The sequence below is a fragment of the Pyxicephalus adspersus genome, chromosome 7, assembly GCF_032062135.1.
Source record: "Pyxicephalus adspersus chromosome 7, UCB_Pads_2.0, whole genome shotgun sequence".
In the NCBI taxonomy this organism is placed as follows: domain Eukaryota; kingdom Metazoa; phylum Chordata; class Amphibia; order Anura; family Pyxicephalidae; genus Pyxicephalus; species Pyxicephalus adspersus.
Window position 1 is genome coordinate 3478399 of NC_092864.1, and position 19613 is coordinate 3498011.

The window sequence follows — 19613 nt, forward strand, 5'->3', positions numbered from 1 at the left end:
ATGGCAGGGCCCAGCCCCCATGTTGTATTGGTATATGTCCCCTATGGCAGGGCCCATCACCCATGTTGTATTGGTGTTTGTCTCCCATAGCAGGGCCCAGCCCCCATGCTGTATTGGTATGTGTCCCCTATGGCAGGGCCCAGCCCCCATGCTGTATTGGTATATGTCCTCTATAGCAGGGCCCAGCCCCCATGTTTTATTAGTATATGTCCCCTATGGCAGGGCCCATCCCCCATGTTGTATTAGTATATGTCCCCCATGCCAGGGCCCAGCCTCCATGTTGTATTGGTATATGTCCTCTACGGCAGGGCCCAGCCCCATGTTGTATTGCTATATGTCTCCTATGGCAGGGCCCAGGCCCATGTTGTATTGGTATATGTCTCCTATGGCAGGGCCCAGCCCCCATGCTGTATTCGTATATGTCCCCAGTGGCAGGGCCCAGCCCCCATGTTGTATTGGTATATGTCCCCAATGGCAGGGCCCAGCCCCCATGTTGTATTGGAATATGTTCCCCATGGCAGGGCAAAAAAATCTATACAATCTTCTGTACATTACATTTAATTATTTGCAATATAAATAACTGACAATAACTTTTAGCATTGGTAGACTTCTCCCCCAGCAAGACCAATAATTGCCAAGGGGCTCACATGGCACCGGTTCTGGATGAAACTTTATCTATGGCCAAGCAGAGTGTAGAAGATCTTCTCAATCTCAATGAATGCAGTTTGGAAGCCTCTAAATAGTAATACCCGTCTGGTGAGTTTGGTAGTTTTGCCCCCATTCCAGTGCTGCTTCTGCAAATAAAACTCTGCCAGCTTTGCCAGGACTCAGGGGCCAATCTTGGATTAATATTAGGCATCTACACACTGCGACTGATTTATTACAATTCTCCAAAACTGGAGAAGATAAACTATCATGGAAGAACCTAGGGGATCGACCAAACCTGGAATAGATCTGGTCCAGAATTGAAAACATTTGCCAAAGAATAGCAAATTATTTTAGTCCATTCCATGTTTGCTGGATCACCCAGGTTCCTCCATGATAGTCTATATTCTCCACCCCTGGAGTGCTGTGATAAATAATGCCAAAATATACATAATGAGATTGGTGGGAGGGAATGGGGCTTCTATACGCTGGAAACTCTACAGAATGAAGTTTCATTTTTACCGTGAGTGTCCTGATACTACTGGGAACATTTTATGTGTTTTTGCTGCTAGTATAATCCACCTTCATATATATTCCTTTCCTAATACAGAACCAAGATAATGCGAAAACAAGAAATATTAATATGCATTCAACAATCATTGTCTGAGGATGGTTTCAGCCCTTTATAACAACACGTGGGAGGAGGGAACCTGCATATGCTGCATAGTTGGGCCTGAATTATTATTATTAATTATTAAAGCTCCCCAAGGCTGGAGAGGTCAGACTTTTATTGGTGAAGCTAACAAAGAGCAAATGAATTTAAGAAATCCATTCCAAGTTTGCTGGATTACCAACATATGTTATGTTATCCCATGTCATGTTATGTTATCTCATGTTATAGTATATTAAATTGTAATATGTTATGTTGTATTATATTATTTTATGGTATCTTATGTTATAGTATAATAAATTGTATTATGTTATGTTGTATTTTATTATCTTATGCTATATTATGTTATGTCCTATTATTTTATATCATGATCTCTTTTTGGCTCACTGTAGTGTTTTCTCCAGACTCTTCTGTGCTTGTTTCCTCGTTATCTTGTGCCAGTCTTCCGGGACATTGGCTGGTCTGGCATTATACAATCCAGCAAATGATGAATTAAATTCCTTCAGAACAAACTTCCAGTAGTCGGAGCCCTCGGACGTTGTATCGGGGTAAATAGCCCAATCTGGGTAATATTTCTGGTAATCTTGATAAGGGTGGAGTTTCCCTTCTGTGTCTGCATTCCTAAAACTCTTATTAGAAATAACATTGGAAGAACATATTGAATGATCCAGAGCACATGTTTCTTCATTGACATGTCGGGATAGCCCTCTCGGTCTATGGACAGATGCAAAATGTTCTTTATGTTCCCCTCCTCCAGCTTCACAGGGGGCTTTACAGAATGGGCACAGCATGCCGCAACCCATCCCCTTAGTGAACAATTCATCCTGAGGATTCAGTGTCAGCTGTAAAAATATTGATTCTCTGTTCATTGAGTTCATTTCTTGCAAGACTAGTTTTTCCAAGTCAGGTAGATACGACTCAATGTCATGTGCAAACTGCCTTATGTCACTCAGATTGCTTTGGAAAATGACAACTTTTGTACTATTCTGTGAAATGACAAGTTCCTTCTTCAAAACGTTACATAATTTAGCCAAAAACTCAGCTATTGTCCCGGCTTGGAGACTTTTTGGCTCATGAAGGGCTTGTTTTATTCTTAATATAAGAGACTCCATAATACGGACTTGCATTGTATGAATGGTATCTCGGCCTTTGTAATGCTTGGTGAGGTATTGTGAGATCCATCTTTTCATGAAACACTCATAGCTATTGATGTATTCATCATATTGCTCATAGGATTACGCAACAAGCAAAGCTTTGAGCACCTGTTGTTGTAAGATTTGACGACTCTTAAATTCCTGAGGGCCGTTTTTCTGGAGAATGTCGTCCATGATTTCTTTGCCAAGGCTCCTGTTGATGTGATCAGTGATGGCTGGTTTTAAACAAACCATACAAAACTGTTTGGCCCTTCTTTGACATTCATTCCTTTTGACAAACATATTATTGAATATGGAGAAGTATTGTGGTTTCATCTCATCCAGGTAGCTGCGTGGCTCGTTGCTTCTTATAAAGTCTTCATGAATTCTCCGGAACGTCTCAGAAGCCTTTCTCAACACACAAAGCTTAAGGTCCAGCTCAAAGAGTTTGGTTGTCTGAAGACTTTACATGTTGGATCTCGTCAACTCATTATTGATCATTTTCAGCAGCTCTAGGGAATAAATCTCATTAAAGTCCTTCTTGTAATTCGCATATTCTGCTACCCTTTCATTACATTTCCTGATTACAGAGATGGCCAGATCTTCTGCAGAAGCCCATTCTCTCCTGGAATATGTTTGGAGATATTTCCCATTCATGGAGAATTCTTCTTCATTGTCTTGATGAAGATTTGTAAGATTGGAGAGTTTCTGAATAACAGAACTCTCATCACACTGCAGGTCTTGTTTCAGCTGTTGTACGATTTCCAGGTCAATGTTGCGTTTTTTCCTCTTGGGTGGTGGTAAAGTAGATGTTACTTTTTCCCATACAATCTCGAATACCCGATGTAACTGTTCTGCATTTACTGGATTCTGATCGTTTCTTATTTTGTTCATGATCTCTGCCACTCTTTCTTCTATTATGCTGATGTATCTTTCTTGCACTGCTTGGATCAGGCATTTCTCTTGTTGCATTTGGATAGCTTGTTTGCATTTGCCAAGAAGAACAATTTCAAGGTTTTTCTTGAGGTGTTTGATGCTTTGGGAGAAGTCGCCTTTAAACATCTCCAAAACATGGGCATTGTCACAATCATCTCTGAAGTATTTCTCCAGATATCTAGCCATGATTTGACCTTCTTCCTCCATTAAACTATTCAGCTCTCTTTGTATCTTTTCCCCTGTTTTGGATCCTAACTGGTCAGAAGGTTAATTAAAGATCAGTGTTTCAGTTTTCATCATCCAGTCGTGAGCAGTTTTCTGGAATCTCCATTCCCAGTTGGAGTATTGGATACAAAGTTGGTTGTAGGCTTCAGTGACCAAGCGGTTTCTGAAACTAAAGACAAATTTTTCATGTTTCACTGCATTCCACAAACTTCTTATCCAGTCTGTTAACTGTTTGATATCTTGTGGCTTCCCTGGCATAGATTTTAGATACTCAGCTATGGACTTTTTTAGTTCTTGTACAGTTTCGCTATAGCCCTTATTAATGGAAGCCATTGGTGGAATTCCTTGCCACAAGCCAGGAATATACCAGGAGTTCCTCTCCATATCACAGTGCATGATGTCGGAGAAGCCAGTAACACAACCTTTTTTCTCCATTCTCGCAGATACTTTGGTCATTTCATTCAGCTGTTCGATAAATTTTTCCCTGGCTTTGCGGTTCTTTAAATAAGCAGACACGTCGCTAACGTTCTGATGCACAAAATGGCAGCTGGATTTCTTCCCTACTTCCTTCATCCGAAGAAAGGCATGGATCACAATTTGAAGAATGTCTTTCATTTCTTCTGTGTTTTCCATTGCCATGTTAACTATGGTGACATCGCTCAACCCAACCACCACTGTCGCCAGTTCATTGTCATGTTCGTAACTGCCCTCAAGCGAGGCTAATTCCATCGATTTTAATCCTTCAGTGTCAATAACTATAACATAGTCACAGCCGAGATCCTCCTCAAAGTTCTTCTTTGTGTCAAGGAGAGTCATGAAGGCTCCTCGTGTGCAACGTCCACTGGATGTTGGTAACTGCAAACCAAACATGGTGTTCAGTAGGGTGGACTTCCCTGTACTTTGCACTCCCAGGACAGTAATTACCCTAACTGTTCAGTGCCCCCCTATTTTTCTACCTAGCTCTTTCATAACATCAGTTACCCACTGCATGGGTATATTGGAAGCATCCCCATCTATCAGCTCCATTGGGAACCCATCCAACAACAAATCGGCAGCTACTGTTGGGAAACTGCTTAACGTTTTTTCCTTCCCTATAGAACATTCTACTTCATAAAACTGCCCCAACTCACGTATAAAATGTTCAACACCCAGAGATCCATCTGCTAATTTCTGATCTATTTCCGTAAGGGCTTCCAAATTTAATGTCAAATTTGCCAACAGTTTTCGGTATTCCCTATTTACTTTTGCAAGCCGATATCTCCCGAGCTTATCTAGCTCTATTTTCATCCATTTCAGGTATATTTTTCTCTCCACGGGAGAAAAACTTTGCAGGTGCTGCACAAATTGTCTCACCCCATACGCCATAGTTTGTTGGCTTTGCAGCTGACGGAGATTGACTATTTCTCCCCGAAGCAGCGCCTTATATTCCTCCACATCTTTGTCCTCTAGTTTTCTCATTCTGCACATTTCCTTCTCACATTTGGCCAGCTGTTTCCATAGATCACCTTGTAGCTTCATGGTTTCCTTTTTATAGTCCAATAAGTTTTTTATCGCACTGATGATTTCCATTGCAGCGTTTTTAGCTTTTTCACATTTCTCAAACTTCTCATCGATGTTGAAGTTTAATTCGGCAGCTCTGTGGCCGATTTGTTCTAAAGTTGGCTTTTCCTCTGTATTTGATATCATTGTATTAATTTTGGCTTGTAAGGTCCTGACTACTTGTGTGTCATTAATCTGTCTGGTTTTAACAATAAATTTATCTTTCTTTAGGTTTTGAGTTGTTGATAAATTTTTAAGGTATTCCAGAATATCTGTATCACTCTTCCCATTTCCTAAGTTCACAATGAAGAAGAGCTTCGGGTTTCGGCTCACCCACTCTGATAACAATCCATATTGCTTATGGTCTATCCTCTCCAGAAACACAAACACAGCCGATGAGACCCTCAATAAGAAATCGAACTGTTTCAAATGATCCTCAAGATCCCCTCTCAGGTTGAAGACTGATACAGGATCTGGGAAAATATCTGAGTGTTCAGTTCCTGATGGGAAATAACATGACATTTCCACCAGCCCGTCTGAATGCTTGCGTTGGACATTTCCACCAGGCATGTCCCTATGGACAAAAAAATTGTGAATGAACTCCGAAGGGCTTAAAACTTGATTTAGTAGCTTCGATTTTGATAAGCTGCATTTGCCCAGTCTGACGAATGAGAAAATTGACATTGGAATGGAAACCAAGTTTTCCTCCATAAACCCTCTGCTGTCCACTAATGACAGAGGTTTCCATTTCTTCACTATGTCTCTTATGGACCATAGCATGAAGGTATGATGTGATCCGTCACCAGCAGGGAGAAGCAGGGGAAGGGCAAACTGGCACATAGAAAATTTGGTGACAATCTCTTGTTGGAAGAAGGTATCTGAGTCATGAAGAACATCACACAAGACATCCAGAGGGTTGCAGGCATTGGAATCCATCAAATCATCTGACTCCTCTGGGTTCAAATCAAAGCACATATCTGAGGATGTGTCTTCATCCGGAGAAAAAATGTTTCTTGCAGTCATGTTTAAAGCCATGAGCTTTTGGAGGAACATCTTCTTGATTGGGTCTGGGAAAGAAAGAATACAAAGTTGAAGTGAATAACTATAAAGTACAAGTATTCTTTCTTGTACATGAACACTTGACTTAATCTCTGCTGGCTACATAGCTCCAAAGGTTAGGGATTTCTATGATTTCTATAGTGCATTTGCATAAGGTGGTGTTTTTTCCACCAGGGGATGTTAGGGGGTCCTTGAGCGATGAGCAATTTGTTCCTTGCAAGTTAGGGTGACATTCTTCCCAATGACCAGCAATATAAGAGGCATTCTTCCCACTGACCACCACACTAATGTACTGTGATCTGTGGATATAGTAATTATAGAAGGGGTTCCCCAAAGACCTGAAAGTTATTTCAAGGGTTCCCCCATGGTGAAAAGTTATGGAACTCTGGCACACATCAATGCACAGAACAACAGTCCTGCCTGGTGTTGGACCTGCCTATTTGATTGACAGACACCTATCATGAAATCAGTAACAAGGGGCTGATTAAAGAGCAGCAGAGGGTAGATTAGAATGGGGGTAAAACTGGCTTTGGCCAAAAATCCCTTCCTACAGAATACTTTTTCAAATAATTGCACCATGTTCAGTATAAGAGTGCAGAAAACTCCTAGAAATATTACCCAGGCTGCATTAGGTGGCCAAAGCTGAAGCTTAATATGCGGTCTTTGTTGACTTGGGAAGTGACCATTTGGATGTTGTGTCAGACAGAACTTTTGATTGGCTTGCACTGGATGGGAGCCTATTTTCCGGTGGGGATCATATGACCAATGTCCTGCCATTAGAGTTACGTTAAAAGTCAGAATATTTTGTGCACTACCAAAGCTTTTTATACTTTCTAGATACCATAATAATAATGTTGTTTTTGCCTATATTCTTATCTTTACCTGTATTAGAGTATGTGATCTTTCTTTCTTCTCCAAGAGAACTTCTACTAGAATGTGGCTCTGACTGGTGTGCAGCATCATCAATCTCCTCTATAGTGAAATCAGTGGGGATGTTTCCTTCTTTATTGTAGTCACCTTTAAAGTAAAACCAGTGTACAAGTCTAATAATATGTTACATGTGTCAGGAAACATTTCATTACATCCCAGCATAATGATAACATTTGGAAGTATACCATGGATAAGGTGTGGTGCATTGTCACAACTTCTTTGTGTGTATATAGAAAGATCCCCTAAGGCTACAGGATCAGCTACTAAGGGTATTCAGATAGCTGGTAAATATTTATATAAATAGGCTGAATGAATGAATGACTCAGATGAAGGACACTTCCCCCTCCCCAGCTTCTCTTCTCTATAGATAGGAAGGTTTGGACCTGGGCAGCCAACGATTAAAGATCTAATGGTTTACTTATTAGACAGGTAGGATTCTCAAATAAATTATTTAGAATGATGAATGAATAATTTTTCCTCAAAGATTTCAGCTTTCTGCACCCCCTGCCATTCTCTCCATTGGGGTCTTGGAAGGTTGGAATCCTGGGCATTGGCCAATTGCCCCCTCCATTAAAACCAGCCCTGGAACTTTAGCAGAATGAAGACCAGATGGCAAAGAGGACAATGAACCCTTTTCTGCTGCAGAATTTGCTTTTTGACTTAGTATTACTAAGTCAAAGAAGCCGAGAGGCCGAGCTCTGGAAATCCTCTGCGATCCCCGGGCACTAGAGGTTAATTACCTCTAGTGTCCCCGGGATCGCACACTTTTCTCAATGAATGCAGCCACAGCTGCAATCATTGGGAAGATGGGCAAAGGAGAACTTCCTGACATTGTAATATTTGTATCTGTAACATTTAACATTTATCCCTGCCCCACCAGGGATCGTAGTGGAAGTGCAGAGTTCACCTGCAGTTTAGTTCCCACAGTCACATGACTGTGGGAACTTTGCGGTCACAGCTGTGACTGCAGGCGATCCCCGGTGCACTAGAGTTTAATTAACCTCTAGTGCCCCAGAGATTGCAAACAGGGAGATTCCTAGGGCTAAATGCAGCCTTGGGAATCGACCTGTTTTACTTTCCTCTTACGATGGTTTTGTGAAATCGGTTTGCTGAAATTTGGCGGAACCATTGGAAGTTCAAAGAAATTTTGGCGAGAATGTAAGAGGCATTCTCGTTCATCACTACATACAAAGGTACCTTACCATGGCAGTCAGCATGTGAAGAGCTAGTGCTCCCATTCTCCGTCAGGTCACCTGACTGTTGATCCAGAGAATATCCACTTGGCTTTAGGAAATATGTTTTTATGCGGGTTTTGGATTCCTCTGGGTCAACAGTGCAAATATCTATCTATCTGTAATGTGCAGATGTCTTTAGTATGAATATTTACTTCCTTGTGTTTGAACATGATGGATTTTTGTCTCTTCAGCCTATGTAACTATTTCAGTGCCAGGATTCCCAATAAATGCTCTGGGTAGCTTTTCAATGTAACAAACGTTTTATTGATTTGCTTATACGAGATTAACATATTGGATTATGTTGTTATTCTTGCTGGAGAAAGATAGATAAGCGGGTCTTTATTTCCATCCAGCAATAAACTGAAGTTTTGTGATATTTTAATTTTATTCTAGGTGATCATTGCATTTTATTGGCCTGAGCTCTCAAGGCTGGAGAGGATACACTTTTATCAGTGAACATGGGTAATCCAGCAAGCCTGGAATGGTTCTGGTCCAGGACTGAAAACATTTGCTAACATATAGCAAATGACTTTTAAGAAATCCATTCCAGGTTTGCTGGATTACCCATGTTCACTGATAAAAGTGTATCCTCACCAGCCTCAGAAAGCTTTAATAAATCAGGCCTTATGTCTTTAGTACATGTTGATATGTAATGAAAAAAAAAAAAAAGGAAACCCCCAGAAATATATAAAATAATAATATACATCACCTGTGTGTATTCTTCCTTCCTCTGCTGTTCCCTCAGTATTGGAGGGATGATTATCAAAACACGGATCCGATTCAACAGGTCTGAACTTTTTAGGCAGAGGCGATCCTTCTGCAAGAAAAATGTCAATTCTGATTGTTACTCATCTGAGGAATAAAATGAGAAAACAAATTTAAAATAAGTAAGAAAACTAAATTGAGCATGTGGAATCCAATGGAATTTCAATGTATCTTTGGTGAAAACAATAGGCAATAGAACCCTTAGTGTTTGTACTCAACGTGAAGATCATTTTGATCATTTGATTGAACTTTTTTGGTAATTGTTTTATATTATGTAATACAGCGCTGCAGAATATGTTGGCACTATATAAATACACTTTAGGAATAATAATGTATAAGTAGATTGCAGCTTGGAATGACAATTCAATGTTGTGTATCACGGGGTCCATATATTTGTTGTGTTGGGAATAAGTTGCAGCATAATCAATATATGGCCATATAGCTATAATCATGTACCACCCCCCCTATGTATTTATATGTTCATCTTCTAATAATTGTATCTTTCTGATATCATGGAGGAGACCATGTGGCAGATTGTTTGTTCTGTCCGTGGCTTCCTGGAGGGGATATTTGATTTCTCTGCTGAGCCCTGGAGATCATCAGGTTGGGTTGCATTCCTTTCTCAGCATAGCTCATTTGTTTTTTGTTGCTTTTTTTTGCATGTACATATGTGAATGGAAATGTCATGTTAATATTGGAAGCCTAAGTATAGGAATATTTGTTTATTCTTCTGAAATAGAACAATATATCTGGACAGGGATGGTTTCAGACTAAACGGGGCACTGGGCAATAAAAGGTGGGGATCCAAAAACTCCCAGGATTCCAGCTCCCAGTATCCCCGCTCCCTTCTATTCTGCCAACTGGGACTCCGGGAAAATATGATGTAGGGTTCACAACTTTCAGCCTCCCCTGCCATTCTGTCAGTTGGGGTCTAGGAATGTGGGAGCCCTGGACTAGCCAATTTCCTAATGGGCTTTGGGAATATATGAAATAGGAGCCCCAACCAATTCAGCTTTTTGCCCCCCGCCGCCATTCTCTCAGTTGGGGTCTTAAAAGGTGGGAGTCCTGGGCACTGGCCCTTTGCCTAGTTGAAGCTCTGGGCAGCTAAAAAATAGGGGCCCCAACCAATTCAGTTTTCTGCACCCCCTGACATTCTCCCGGTTGGGTTTTGGAAGGTGGGAGCCCTGGGCATTGGCCAATTATCCCCTCCCGTAAAACTAGCCCTGGAACCTTAGCAGAATGAAGACCAGATGGGTCAGGTAATAATGAACCCTTTTCTATTCAAGCTCTACTTTTTGACTTTTTTTCTTCTTTTTAGCTGAGCATCCAGGTATTTTCAAGGGATATTACTCGATATTACCTGCATGAGAGCTCCCTGCTGGGTCTTCTCCATAATGTGATCTTCTAGAACCCATTTTAGTGTCAGACAGTTGGCAGTATGAAGTCCCTGGGGGATCATCGGAAGCCTCATCCTTCCTCTTTCGTCTGGTTTTATCTGCAATAAAGAGCAGGATTTATATCTGAATGGGACAAAATATTCCTGAAACTTGAATATGATCATGAAGTAGTATTGCATCTCACCATCGCCTGAGCTTTTGCTTTCTGAAAGCCAACAGTGGAGGCTGCATGGCTTCTGTCTGGCCAACCTGAGTCGCAGCTATTGTCCCGACTAAGCACCGAGAGCCATTGGTTTCTGATCATGTAACCAATATGTCATACAATCTGAACATTTTGTTCAGGAAACAATGATTTCAGCTTTTTTATGAATTGTATAATTGTCTGAAGCAATTATAGTATTAAAAAAAGGAATAAATTTAATATAATAGTATCTTATCACTTTTGTTTGTTCTAGTGGTTGTTGTCATTGGGGCTAACAGTGAAGGAAAATATGAAATGTTGAGTTGTCACCAGAGCAGGAATAAAGAAGAAATCTTCTTTGGTGACACTTTCCAACATGGGGAAATTTCCTTTCAGTTCCTGTTGCTTTGGTTTTGCATACATAATAATTACATTTCTGCAGCAGGCCATCCTATATACTGCATACCGTGTTTCCCCGATTTTAAGCCATCCCCATTAAATAAGCCACCCCCGATTTTTGATAAAATAATTAAAATAAGGCACTCACCCGTGAATAAGACATCCTCTGATACCTGATCCTGTGTGTGTCTCCTCCTGGCTGCAGTGCAGAGCGCAACTGAAAGTAAGAAGCCGGCACACGCGCCCCCGCGATTCTGCACCAGGAAGCAAGCTGCTGATCCCTGCCCTAACGGAGATCCCTGCCCTAACGGAGTTACACTTAAGTACCGGTAAGTGAACAGAAGGGGACAATCAATGGCATAGAGTGATCAGAAGGGGAATATGAACGGCACATGAGTGATCAGAAGGGGAATACCGTATGAATGGCACATGAGTGATCAGAAGGGGACAATCAATGGCACATGAGTGATCATGAGTGATTTTCAACAATAAATGTGTACTGTAGTCTTCTTCATGGAAATATATGACATCCCCCTGAAAATAAGACCTAGGGCATATTTTGGCATTTCAAAAAATATAAGACAGTGCCTTATCATAGGGGAAACAGGGTACAGAGTCAGGTACCTGAGTATGCATGCTCTCCACTGTGCGTTGATGAGGATCTGGATCTCCGGGAGGACTTCTCTGAATTTCCATCAGTTTGTGTATGGTTACTTGGCTCCGGACCTCTGGAGATAGTACTTGTTGGATGAAGATCTTGTTTTAGACTTGTATTTTCTAAGGGTAGAATATGGTTTTATGAATTATTCTAGAATTTAATTTAACCTTAAGTTGTATTTGAACCAATGGGAATGGCACTAAAACATTGACATGAACAGGGTGATAAAGATTCTGCAGAATCACAACATGACAATGGTTGCTGCCATGGTTGGACAATTGGAACAACCCAACACAAAATTTATTTTAAAATGAATTCAGCTCCATTTTTTTTACTAATTCATGTAACCATGATACAAGCATAACTTGTAGCTGGAATTTCCTGCAATCCCCCTTAGCTTGTAATTATCTTTCCCAGAATCCGGCACATAGGTTGAGGTTAAAATACAAACAGTCCACATCCTTGGGATTTGCTGCCCTAAGGTTTGGGAGTTGTATACTTTCATGGAGAGCTAAGATCGAAAGGCAATTCCGGAGCTCAGTGCTTCTTATTGCTGATTACACAATAATGATGATGAAAAATTGCTGTAAATGTATTGGAATAGTTCCCAAATTTACACAAATTTTCGGAATTTTATAAAAATGCTGTAACAGGCCCATTGCAAGGTCGGCCCAAACATTTACCATCCATTCTGCTAAGAGAACGAAATAAACCGAAGTTCAGTACTCATGCACCATGGTGAACATGGTAAGGTTGTGTGAAAGGACGATGAATGGGGAGAGGGGAATGAATAGGGCAAAGGGTAAAAAGAAAGGTGGCATAGAACTTATAGTATTAATGAGCAGAGAATTGGATGAGGTCAGTGCACCGAAGAGGGATATTTGTGGTGGATTGTACAATTATTGTTGGGTGTAGGTGATGTTGGAATGTTGAAGGAAATACCCCGAGATAGGAAAAGGTGAGGTGGCATGATTGGGAAGATGATTGGTGGAAGTGATTAACTTCCCAATAATCTTTTTGGAAAGGTCCCATCTCCTCAATATTCTGAAGTTTCAGGTCTCATTAGATGGTGCAGACACCATTCTTTTTATTGGCTCTGGTTCCCAAGAAGAGATTGGTGGGCATATTAAACACTTTCCATGTGCCCCTACCCTATGTCAAAAATACCTCTTCCTTGCAAAAGTGCAGGCGCCTCTCTCCTATGCTTGCGGGCAGTTCTGACCCTGGGCGTGCTGGCTTTTCCAGATTTATAGTAATCAGTGTCACCCCTCCCACTGGCCAATCAGGAAATAGCCTCTTACTCGCCCTTGGCCATAAAGCTGGCTCAGTTATAACACTCAGCATTCTTGCAACGTGTCTCCGCTAGTGCTGAGCCCCCTAGCTCTGCTGAGCATTTCCTCTACACCTGTTGGTTAATTCAGTGCTTCCTCTCTCCAGCTCCTGTGTTAACCCCTTGTTGCCCAGTCTGTTGTTTCCCTGCCTTTTCCCTTGTGCTGTTCTGGTGTTCTTCAGTGTTTGCAGTGACCCCCATGTCGCCTGTGCCTGCTGTCACTTCCTGTGTCTCCTGTGTTCTCTGTGTCTGCGGTGGCCCCGGTGTCACCAGTGTATATTTCCTGGATTTCAGCTTCTTGACCCCTGGCTTTGTTGCTGACCTCTCTCGCTTGCTGCCTGCCTCAAACCTGGCCCTCCTTGACCATTCTCCTGCCTAGTGATTTGGTTCTGTGTATCATTCTGCCCACCCGTGTGTGCCCAAGCACTGCAACCTGGCAGCATCCAGCAGCTTAGCATCCTTACCACTAGAGGCTCGGGAGATGACCTTGCACCTGCTAAGATTATGCACCTTGGCCCTTCTCTGTATTAGCCGTAGCGCCCCCTGGAGGCTCCGTCTCTCCATGCGTGACACCCTGTTTTAGCTCATATTTGTACCGGTTGTGGGGGTGAAAACCAAATCAAATTTTTGTATAATTCAATTCTGAAGACTAGACAAGTGCATACCAAGCCTAATGGACAAAAGATGGAAAGAGAATATGGAAAATTATTATGGAGATAGTATTGAAGTGAAGGATTGTGTTTATAGCAAAGAAGGGGCTGTGGTAAGTGTACTGAAGAGGGAATTTGTGGAGGAAAATTATTGTTGGGTATTGGTGATGTTGGAGCATTGAAGGAAATAACTCGAGATAGTGAAGGTGAGGTGGCGTGATTGGGATTGGTAAAGGGATTTATACAATATTGTCTATACCCTGATCCCACTTTTTCATATTAACTTCTGCCAATACTCTCAAATTACCAATCAACCCATCGGACCTATTCCTCACTTTTCCTTCTCTGCACCTACCATTGTTCCATTCCAAATATTGTTTTTCCAATTACTTGGTCACCAAGTAAAACCACATTGTAATGAATGTTGACAAGGCTGCCTGAACCCCCATAAAAGATCATGGGGCATGGTGGCAGTGCAGGAGTACCACTAGGGGGCAGTCATCAACCCAAAACATGGAGTGCCTGTACAAGGACTGGTATGGTGGAAAGGAACTCAAGTGGCTACACAGAGCCCCAACCTCAATCCAACTGGACATCATTGAGATACATTTTCATAGGAATTGCAAGCCAGGTGTTATCATTCAACATCAATACTAAACCTCACAGATTTAATAGCTCTACAGAAAGTGCAGTATACAAAAAACTGAATGGGTACAAACACTTCAAAATCTTAAAGAAAATGTAGATTTAAAAGGGACTTTATATCATTGGCCATGGTTTCCATATAGGATGTCCAAGAAGTTCATATAGCTTTATAGTGATGGTCACCTTTAGCTTTATGGTGTATCTGGTGCTTGAGCAAACTAAAACTCATTAAATTTAAAAATAAAATCAGAATTTAAATAAATGAAAAGAATATACATGTCTCCACAATAGTCATTGAAATTCTGGTAGAACTTGACTTACTGGCTTTCCCCTGACTTATAGGTTTTGGTAGCACTCGGTTTCCTTGTTCTTGTGTTGATTTTACTGAATCACTTTGTACAGATGATTGTCGGTTACTTGTAACATGAGAGCTTCCTGCTGGGGCAAGAGACACAAAAATATACATTTATAGAGAGTCTATAGAAAGTGGATAATCATATATCTATGGAATAGTGAAGAGAATGAATACAATCAGTAAGGTTTTCTTTAAGATGACCCATAGGGGGCATTTCTTTTCACATTCATTCTCAAATAAGAATACATTTTCTGTGATCACCATCACCAGGGTCCCATTAGAAGATTATTGCTTCTGTTCTAGTATACTGTAATTGTAAAAGGTACTCATTTCCATTATTTGCTCTACCAATGGCAATGGTCACCAAGACAGATATAAAGGTTGGAGACTCAGCAATCAAAATTTCAACAATTTCCAACTCCAATGAAAAATAGAGAAACAAATCAAAGGACTTCAAAATCTATACAGGTGTTGTGTCCCTCCATACCTGAGCGTGGATAGACCCCACTCCCGCTGGATGACCCATTGTGGCTCTCTTGGTTTCTGAGGATTGGTGGTGGGATTCTTGGTTTACCAGGTCCTGAGACGGGGGATAAGGATGAGAATGGTGAATATTCAGCTTTCAAATATGCTAAAATAGAATGCATGGCTAGCACTTCTTGATGTTTTATATGTCCTCTGACTAAACTGTCATCACCCCCCTATAATAAGAATATATAGCAAAGGAAAACGTACAAGTCTTAAAATCTTACAATCCCGTAGTATTGTAGCATGTGAGAAAAGAGAAACTGGAGTGAGTATTAGTATGGGTGCGTATGAAAATGTAGGGGTCTTAAGGGCAATGGTATACAGTTAGCATTTTACTGTATATTATATATTATATATATCTTATATTTTATATATATCTTCATAGGACGTGTATCCTTTTGTAATTTCCCCTGAAGAAGCCTAAATGGGCGAAACGCGTTGGGTGACAAGACCTCTGATTTCTTTACCTATAGACTCACAAAAAACAGTTCTGTTCCATGGGATCTAACTTGTAATATTATATATGTATATTTTTTTCTAATAATAAAACTTTAACTGTATATCATACTGTTTCCCTTAAACTCCCCCTTTCTTTTCATGCACCTAGTCTTGATTTTCCTCTTTTATCCTCCACATTATTTGCACCTAGCAAGGTCCCATCCTTTTGGTAATCTGAAGTTTCAGTCCTCTTTATATGGTGCCCTGTGAAGGGTTTTGTGGGCGTAAGAAACACAAGCTCCTCCTCTTTTTAGCTCTCATTGGTAGAATTTGGGGGGGGGTTGAGATCAAATTAAGGCTCATTTTTTATATAACTCTTTGTTAGAGACTGTGGACAGAAGCATACCAAGCCTACAGGGCAAACGATGGAAAGAGAAGGCCAACTTCCCACCAGATGGTTATAGAAAAATGAGTCTTAATTTGGTCTCACCCCCCCAACCTGTACCAAAAGGAGGAGGAGCTCCAGGCTTTTGTCACAGGGGCACTCGTTTTGGACTGATCTGATTGGCTTTCTTATCAGGAATACTTGTTTGCCTGAATTTTCCCTGGAGGGCAGCACATTTCTGATTCCAGGTTTGGTCTCCACCATAGACCCCCAGTGTAATTATTAAATATAAATGTATTTTATTGAAATTCAGCAGGAAGGGTGGCATCACATGGTCGGGCTGGTGGGTCTTGGACCTCAGGGGTGGGAATCTCTCTTTAGGAATCTCCAGAAGCTATAATAAGCTTGTGAATGAATCTCCAGAGCTCCTCCCCCAATAAATGATTTATCTGTGCCGGTTGGGCTGAACACATTGGAACTTATTTATTAAGGACTGGATAAGCTAAATCATCATGGGTGATCCAAGAAACCTGGAATGGAAAATCATTTGCTATTAGCTGGCAAGTGTTTTCAATCCTTGACCAGATCCATTCCAGGTTTGTTGTATCTCTCAGGTACTCCCATGATAGTCTATCTTCCCCAGTCCTGGAAAGCATTCATAAATCGGGCCCATTGTGTGACATTTAGTGTAGGTTGCATGGGGTGTTTCACCTTTTTGAGTTCCCTCGTCTTTCTTAGGTTGATTCGAGGTAAAATTTTTGGTGTTTGGTGTTTGGTGCTCTAGTGTATCGTCTAATATGATGTCAGCTGATTCTTCGTCTTTGGGTTTTCGACGTCTCCAGAATTTTCCTTTTCCTGTTAGGACAACAAAGTTAACATAGGAAGACTTAGGCTTCCATAGATTGGATCTGTTGTTACATCATTCAAAATTTAAAGAATTTTAGGGGAGCTGAATGGTTTTCAATGATCGTAATTAAATTTGAGTTTATTTCTAAGGTTACACATTTTCTTGCCCGGTGTCTGTTTGGTCTCCATGATTGTGACAAGATTAATGTCCCCACTTCATGGCACAAAACATACAAGAAGAACAGTAAGGTCCAGTTTTATTGAATACAGAAGGTGTGTGGGCTGGGTTATTGGATGCAGGATCCTCATGGGTGGGGCCATTAAAATATCAAAAATCTACACCAATCAATGAATGAATCTTCTCATCCATAACAGGAAAAGTTTGGAACCTTTTGAACAAACAGACCAGTCAGTCTGACACTAAGTTGCTGATCATATAAGATATTGATTATCCTCACCTAGTGCCAGAGTGATGGCCAGAGTGACACCCAAGACGAACAAAGGACTGAGCACCAGCAGCCAGCGGTCCCGATCCATGTTCTTGGGGAATCCTGGAAGTGGTCACAGATAATATAGCTGATGCTGAAATACTTTAGAGATCGGACATTATTAGCAAATGTTTTCATTTCTACTGCTGTGATCTCTAAACTAAACACGAGGCAGAATGAACCCAGATGTCCGAGGCCCAACCGAAAACCCTACTGAACACCTTTGGGGTGAATTGGAATGTGAGCCAGATCTTCTTATTCAATATCAGCACCTGAACTCACACATGGGGCAAATTCTCACCCACACCCTCCAAGATCCCTTACATGGTTTGGGAAGCTGATGAAATTGGTCATGATGTCACCAGTTTGGTGAGGAGGAACCCGATTGTCCTTTGGGATGGCTTAGGTTGTGAGCCAGATTTTCTCTCCCAACACCTCAATAATGAATATACAAAGACAACCCAAAATCTTGCAGAAAGCCTTCCTAGATGAGTGAAGGCTCCTATAGTTGCCAAGGGCCATCGATGGCCATGAGAAAACGGGCAGCGCCCTATATCCTGCCCATCACTCCCAATTGGATATCACTGAAAGATCTATCTTCTTTACAATGGGTAGGTGGCTCAGCTGCTTCACCCCAAACTCGCTCTAGTCTCAGGCATTTACCCTGTATTAACCTACCCTAGGGGTAAGTGCTCATTTAGAAAATGATCAGGTGTCAACAAGCCATAGTCCTGGGTGGAGATGACTCGGGAAGGGGGGGGGGGGGGTACTTTACAATGTGAACACACCAGGATAGGGATCGGTATTTATCATCAGTGTGCAATAGGATTTGAATATCACACGATCCCTATCCCTGTAGTACGCATTTTCAATTCCTCCGACTTTTTCTGCGCCATCTGATTGGATGCAACCAAAGACTTTCTTAGGGTTGATTCTGGGGTCCAAACAAAAGACGTAACGAGTGAAACAAAATAAGTGAAAAGTAAAGTGAACTCACTGGTGGTGCAGACCAAGGAAAGCATTCAGATGACAGATTTCATGGAAGGCTGCAGAGAGAGACAAGTATCTGTGTGAGAGTGCTCTGTATGCAAAGCACAGATCCGAGCAGGGTGAACGTCACAGGCTGTGGACAATAATAACATTCTGTAATAACAATCACTTGTTTCCTGTTATAGTGCATCGATCTGTGCTGCTGTATTATGAGGGGGGATACATATTTGTGGTGACTGCCCGGGGGGGCTAAAGGGGTCTGACGCTGGTCTAATATTAGATGTTTTTCCATCCCGTGATCACAGAACTCCACCTGACAATGCCCTCATCTGCTTTACTCTCCAGAAGAACAGAACCATCTTTATTCAGGCATCACCCTGAGCCACCATGGAAACTGTACAATTTACAAATGTCAGACACAGATCAGCCACTGGCAGCAGCTTTTCCCCTGCTATTACAATGCTGCAGTCTGATCAGTGGACTGGGGAAATGCCCCTCTTTCTGCAGCAGACTGGTGACATTATCCTAGCCCACTTCTATATTAAGGGAATACAGAAGGATTTTTCTGACCGGTACACTTTGACCCATTGTGTGGGAGTGACTGGTTCTCTTCAGTCCATGCACAGCTGGTCCACAATAACTGGATCGGAAGAGAAGATGAAACAAAGCTGACAAGTTCTGTCCTATAAAATTTGGGACCCCCACACACAGCAATCATCACATACCTGCCAACCGTCTGCACCCGCCGCGTCACTGCTCCTCCACATCACTTGCATAGACTTTGCTCGCTGGGGACACCGGGGACACTGGGGACTCCGGGGACACCCCTACCAATTTCAAGGAAACATAAACTAAGCTGCAGCCGGAGATTTTCCTTTCACTTTTACTTCTCCCCTCCCCCTCTCCCTGCCTGCAGGGCAGCCTGTGGATGTCACAGTCACCAAACTTGTAGTAATGTAGATGTGGAAATGGCTTCTATGGCTCCTCCTTTCCTCTCTGATAATAATATAAAAAAATGGCATAAAAAATTTCTGTTCTCATCCCATTCCTTATTTTACACTCTGCGATATCATCACCGGGTCTCTGTGCTCCTCTGTGCAATGCAGGAAGATTGTGACTGGTGGGCGTGGCCTGGAAACATCACAGTGCCCGCCCTCAGTTCCCAGATGCAAGGAGTGGGCTGGTT

The 19613-nt window shown here is 41.7% G+C and overlaps 1 protein-coding gene and 1 long non-coding RNA gene across 2 annotated transcripts; both read right to left on the reverse strand.

Annotated features, from left to right (window-relative positions):
- Window positions 1–530: 530 nt before the first annotated feature.
- On the reverse strand, window positions 531–15684 carry LOC140334826 (interferon-induced very large GTPase 1-like). The gene is given in 7 exon segments (XM_072417074.1): window positions 531–6215; window positions 7090–7224; window positions 9082–9189; window positions 10498–10632; window positions 11739–11891; window positions 14719–14832; window positions 15240–15684. Coding segments are annotated over 7 exon segments (5322 nt in total). The 5' UTR covers window positions 15400–15684; the 3' UTR covers window positions 531–1698.
- Window positions 15685–16869: 1185 nt separating this feature from the next.
- On the reverse strand, window positions 16870–19239 carry LOC140334868 (uncharacterized). Its single transcript, XR_011921627.1, has 4 exons — window positions 19153–19239; window positions 18435–18560; window positions 17408–17500; window positions 16870–16958 (listed from the first exon to the last, which is right to left on the reverse strand). It is a non-coding gene; the product is annotated as an uncharacterized lncRNA (long non-coding RNA).
- Between the last annotated feature and the right edge of the window lie 374 nt (window positions 19240–19613).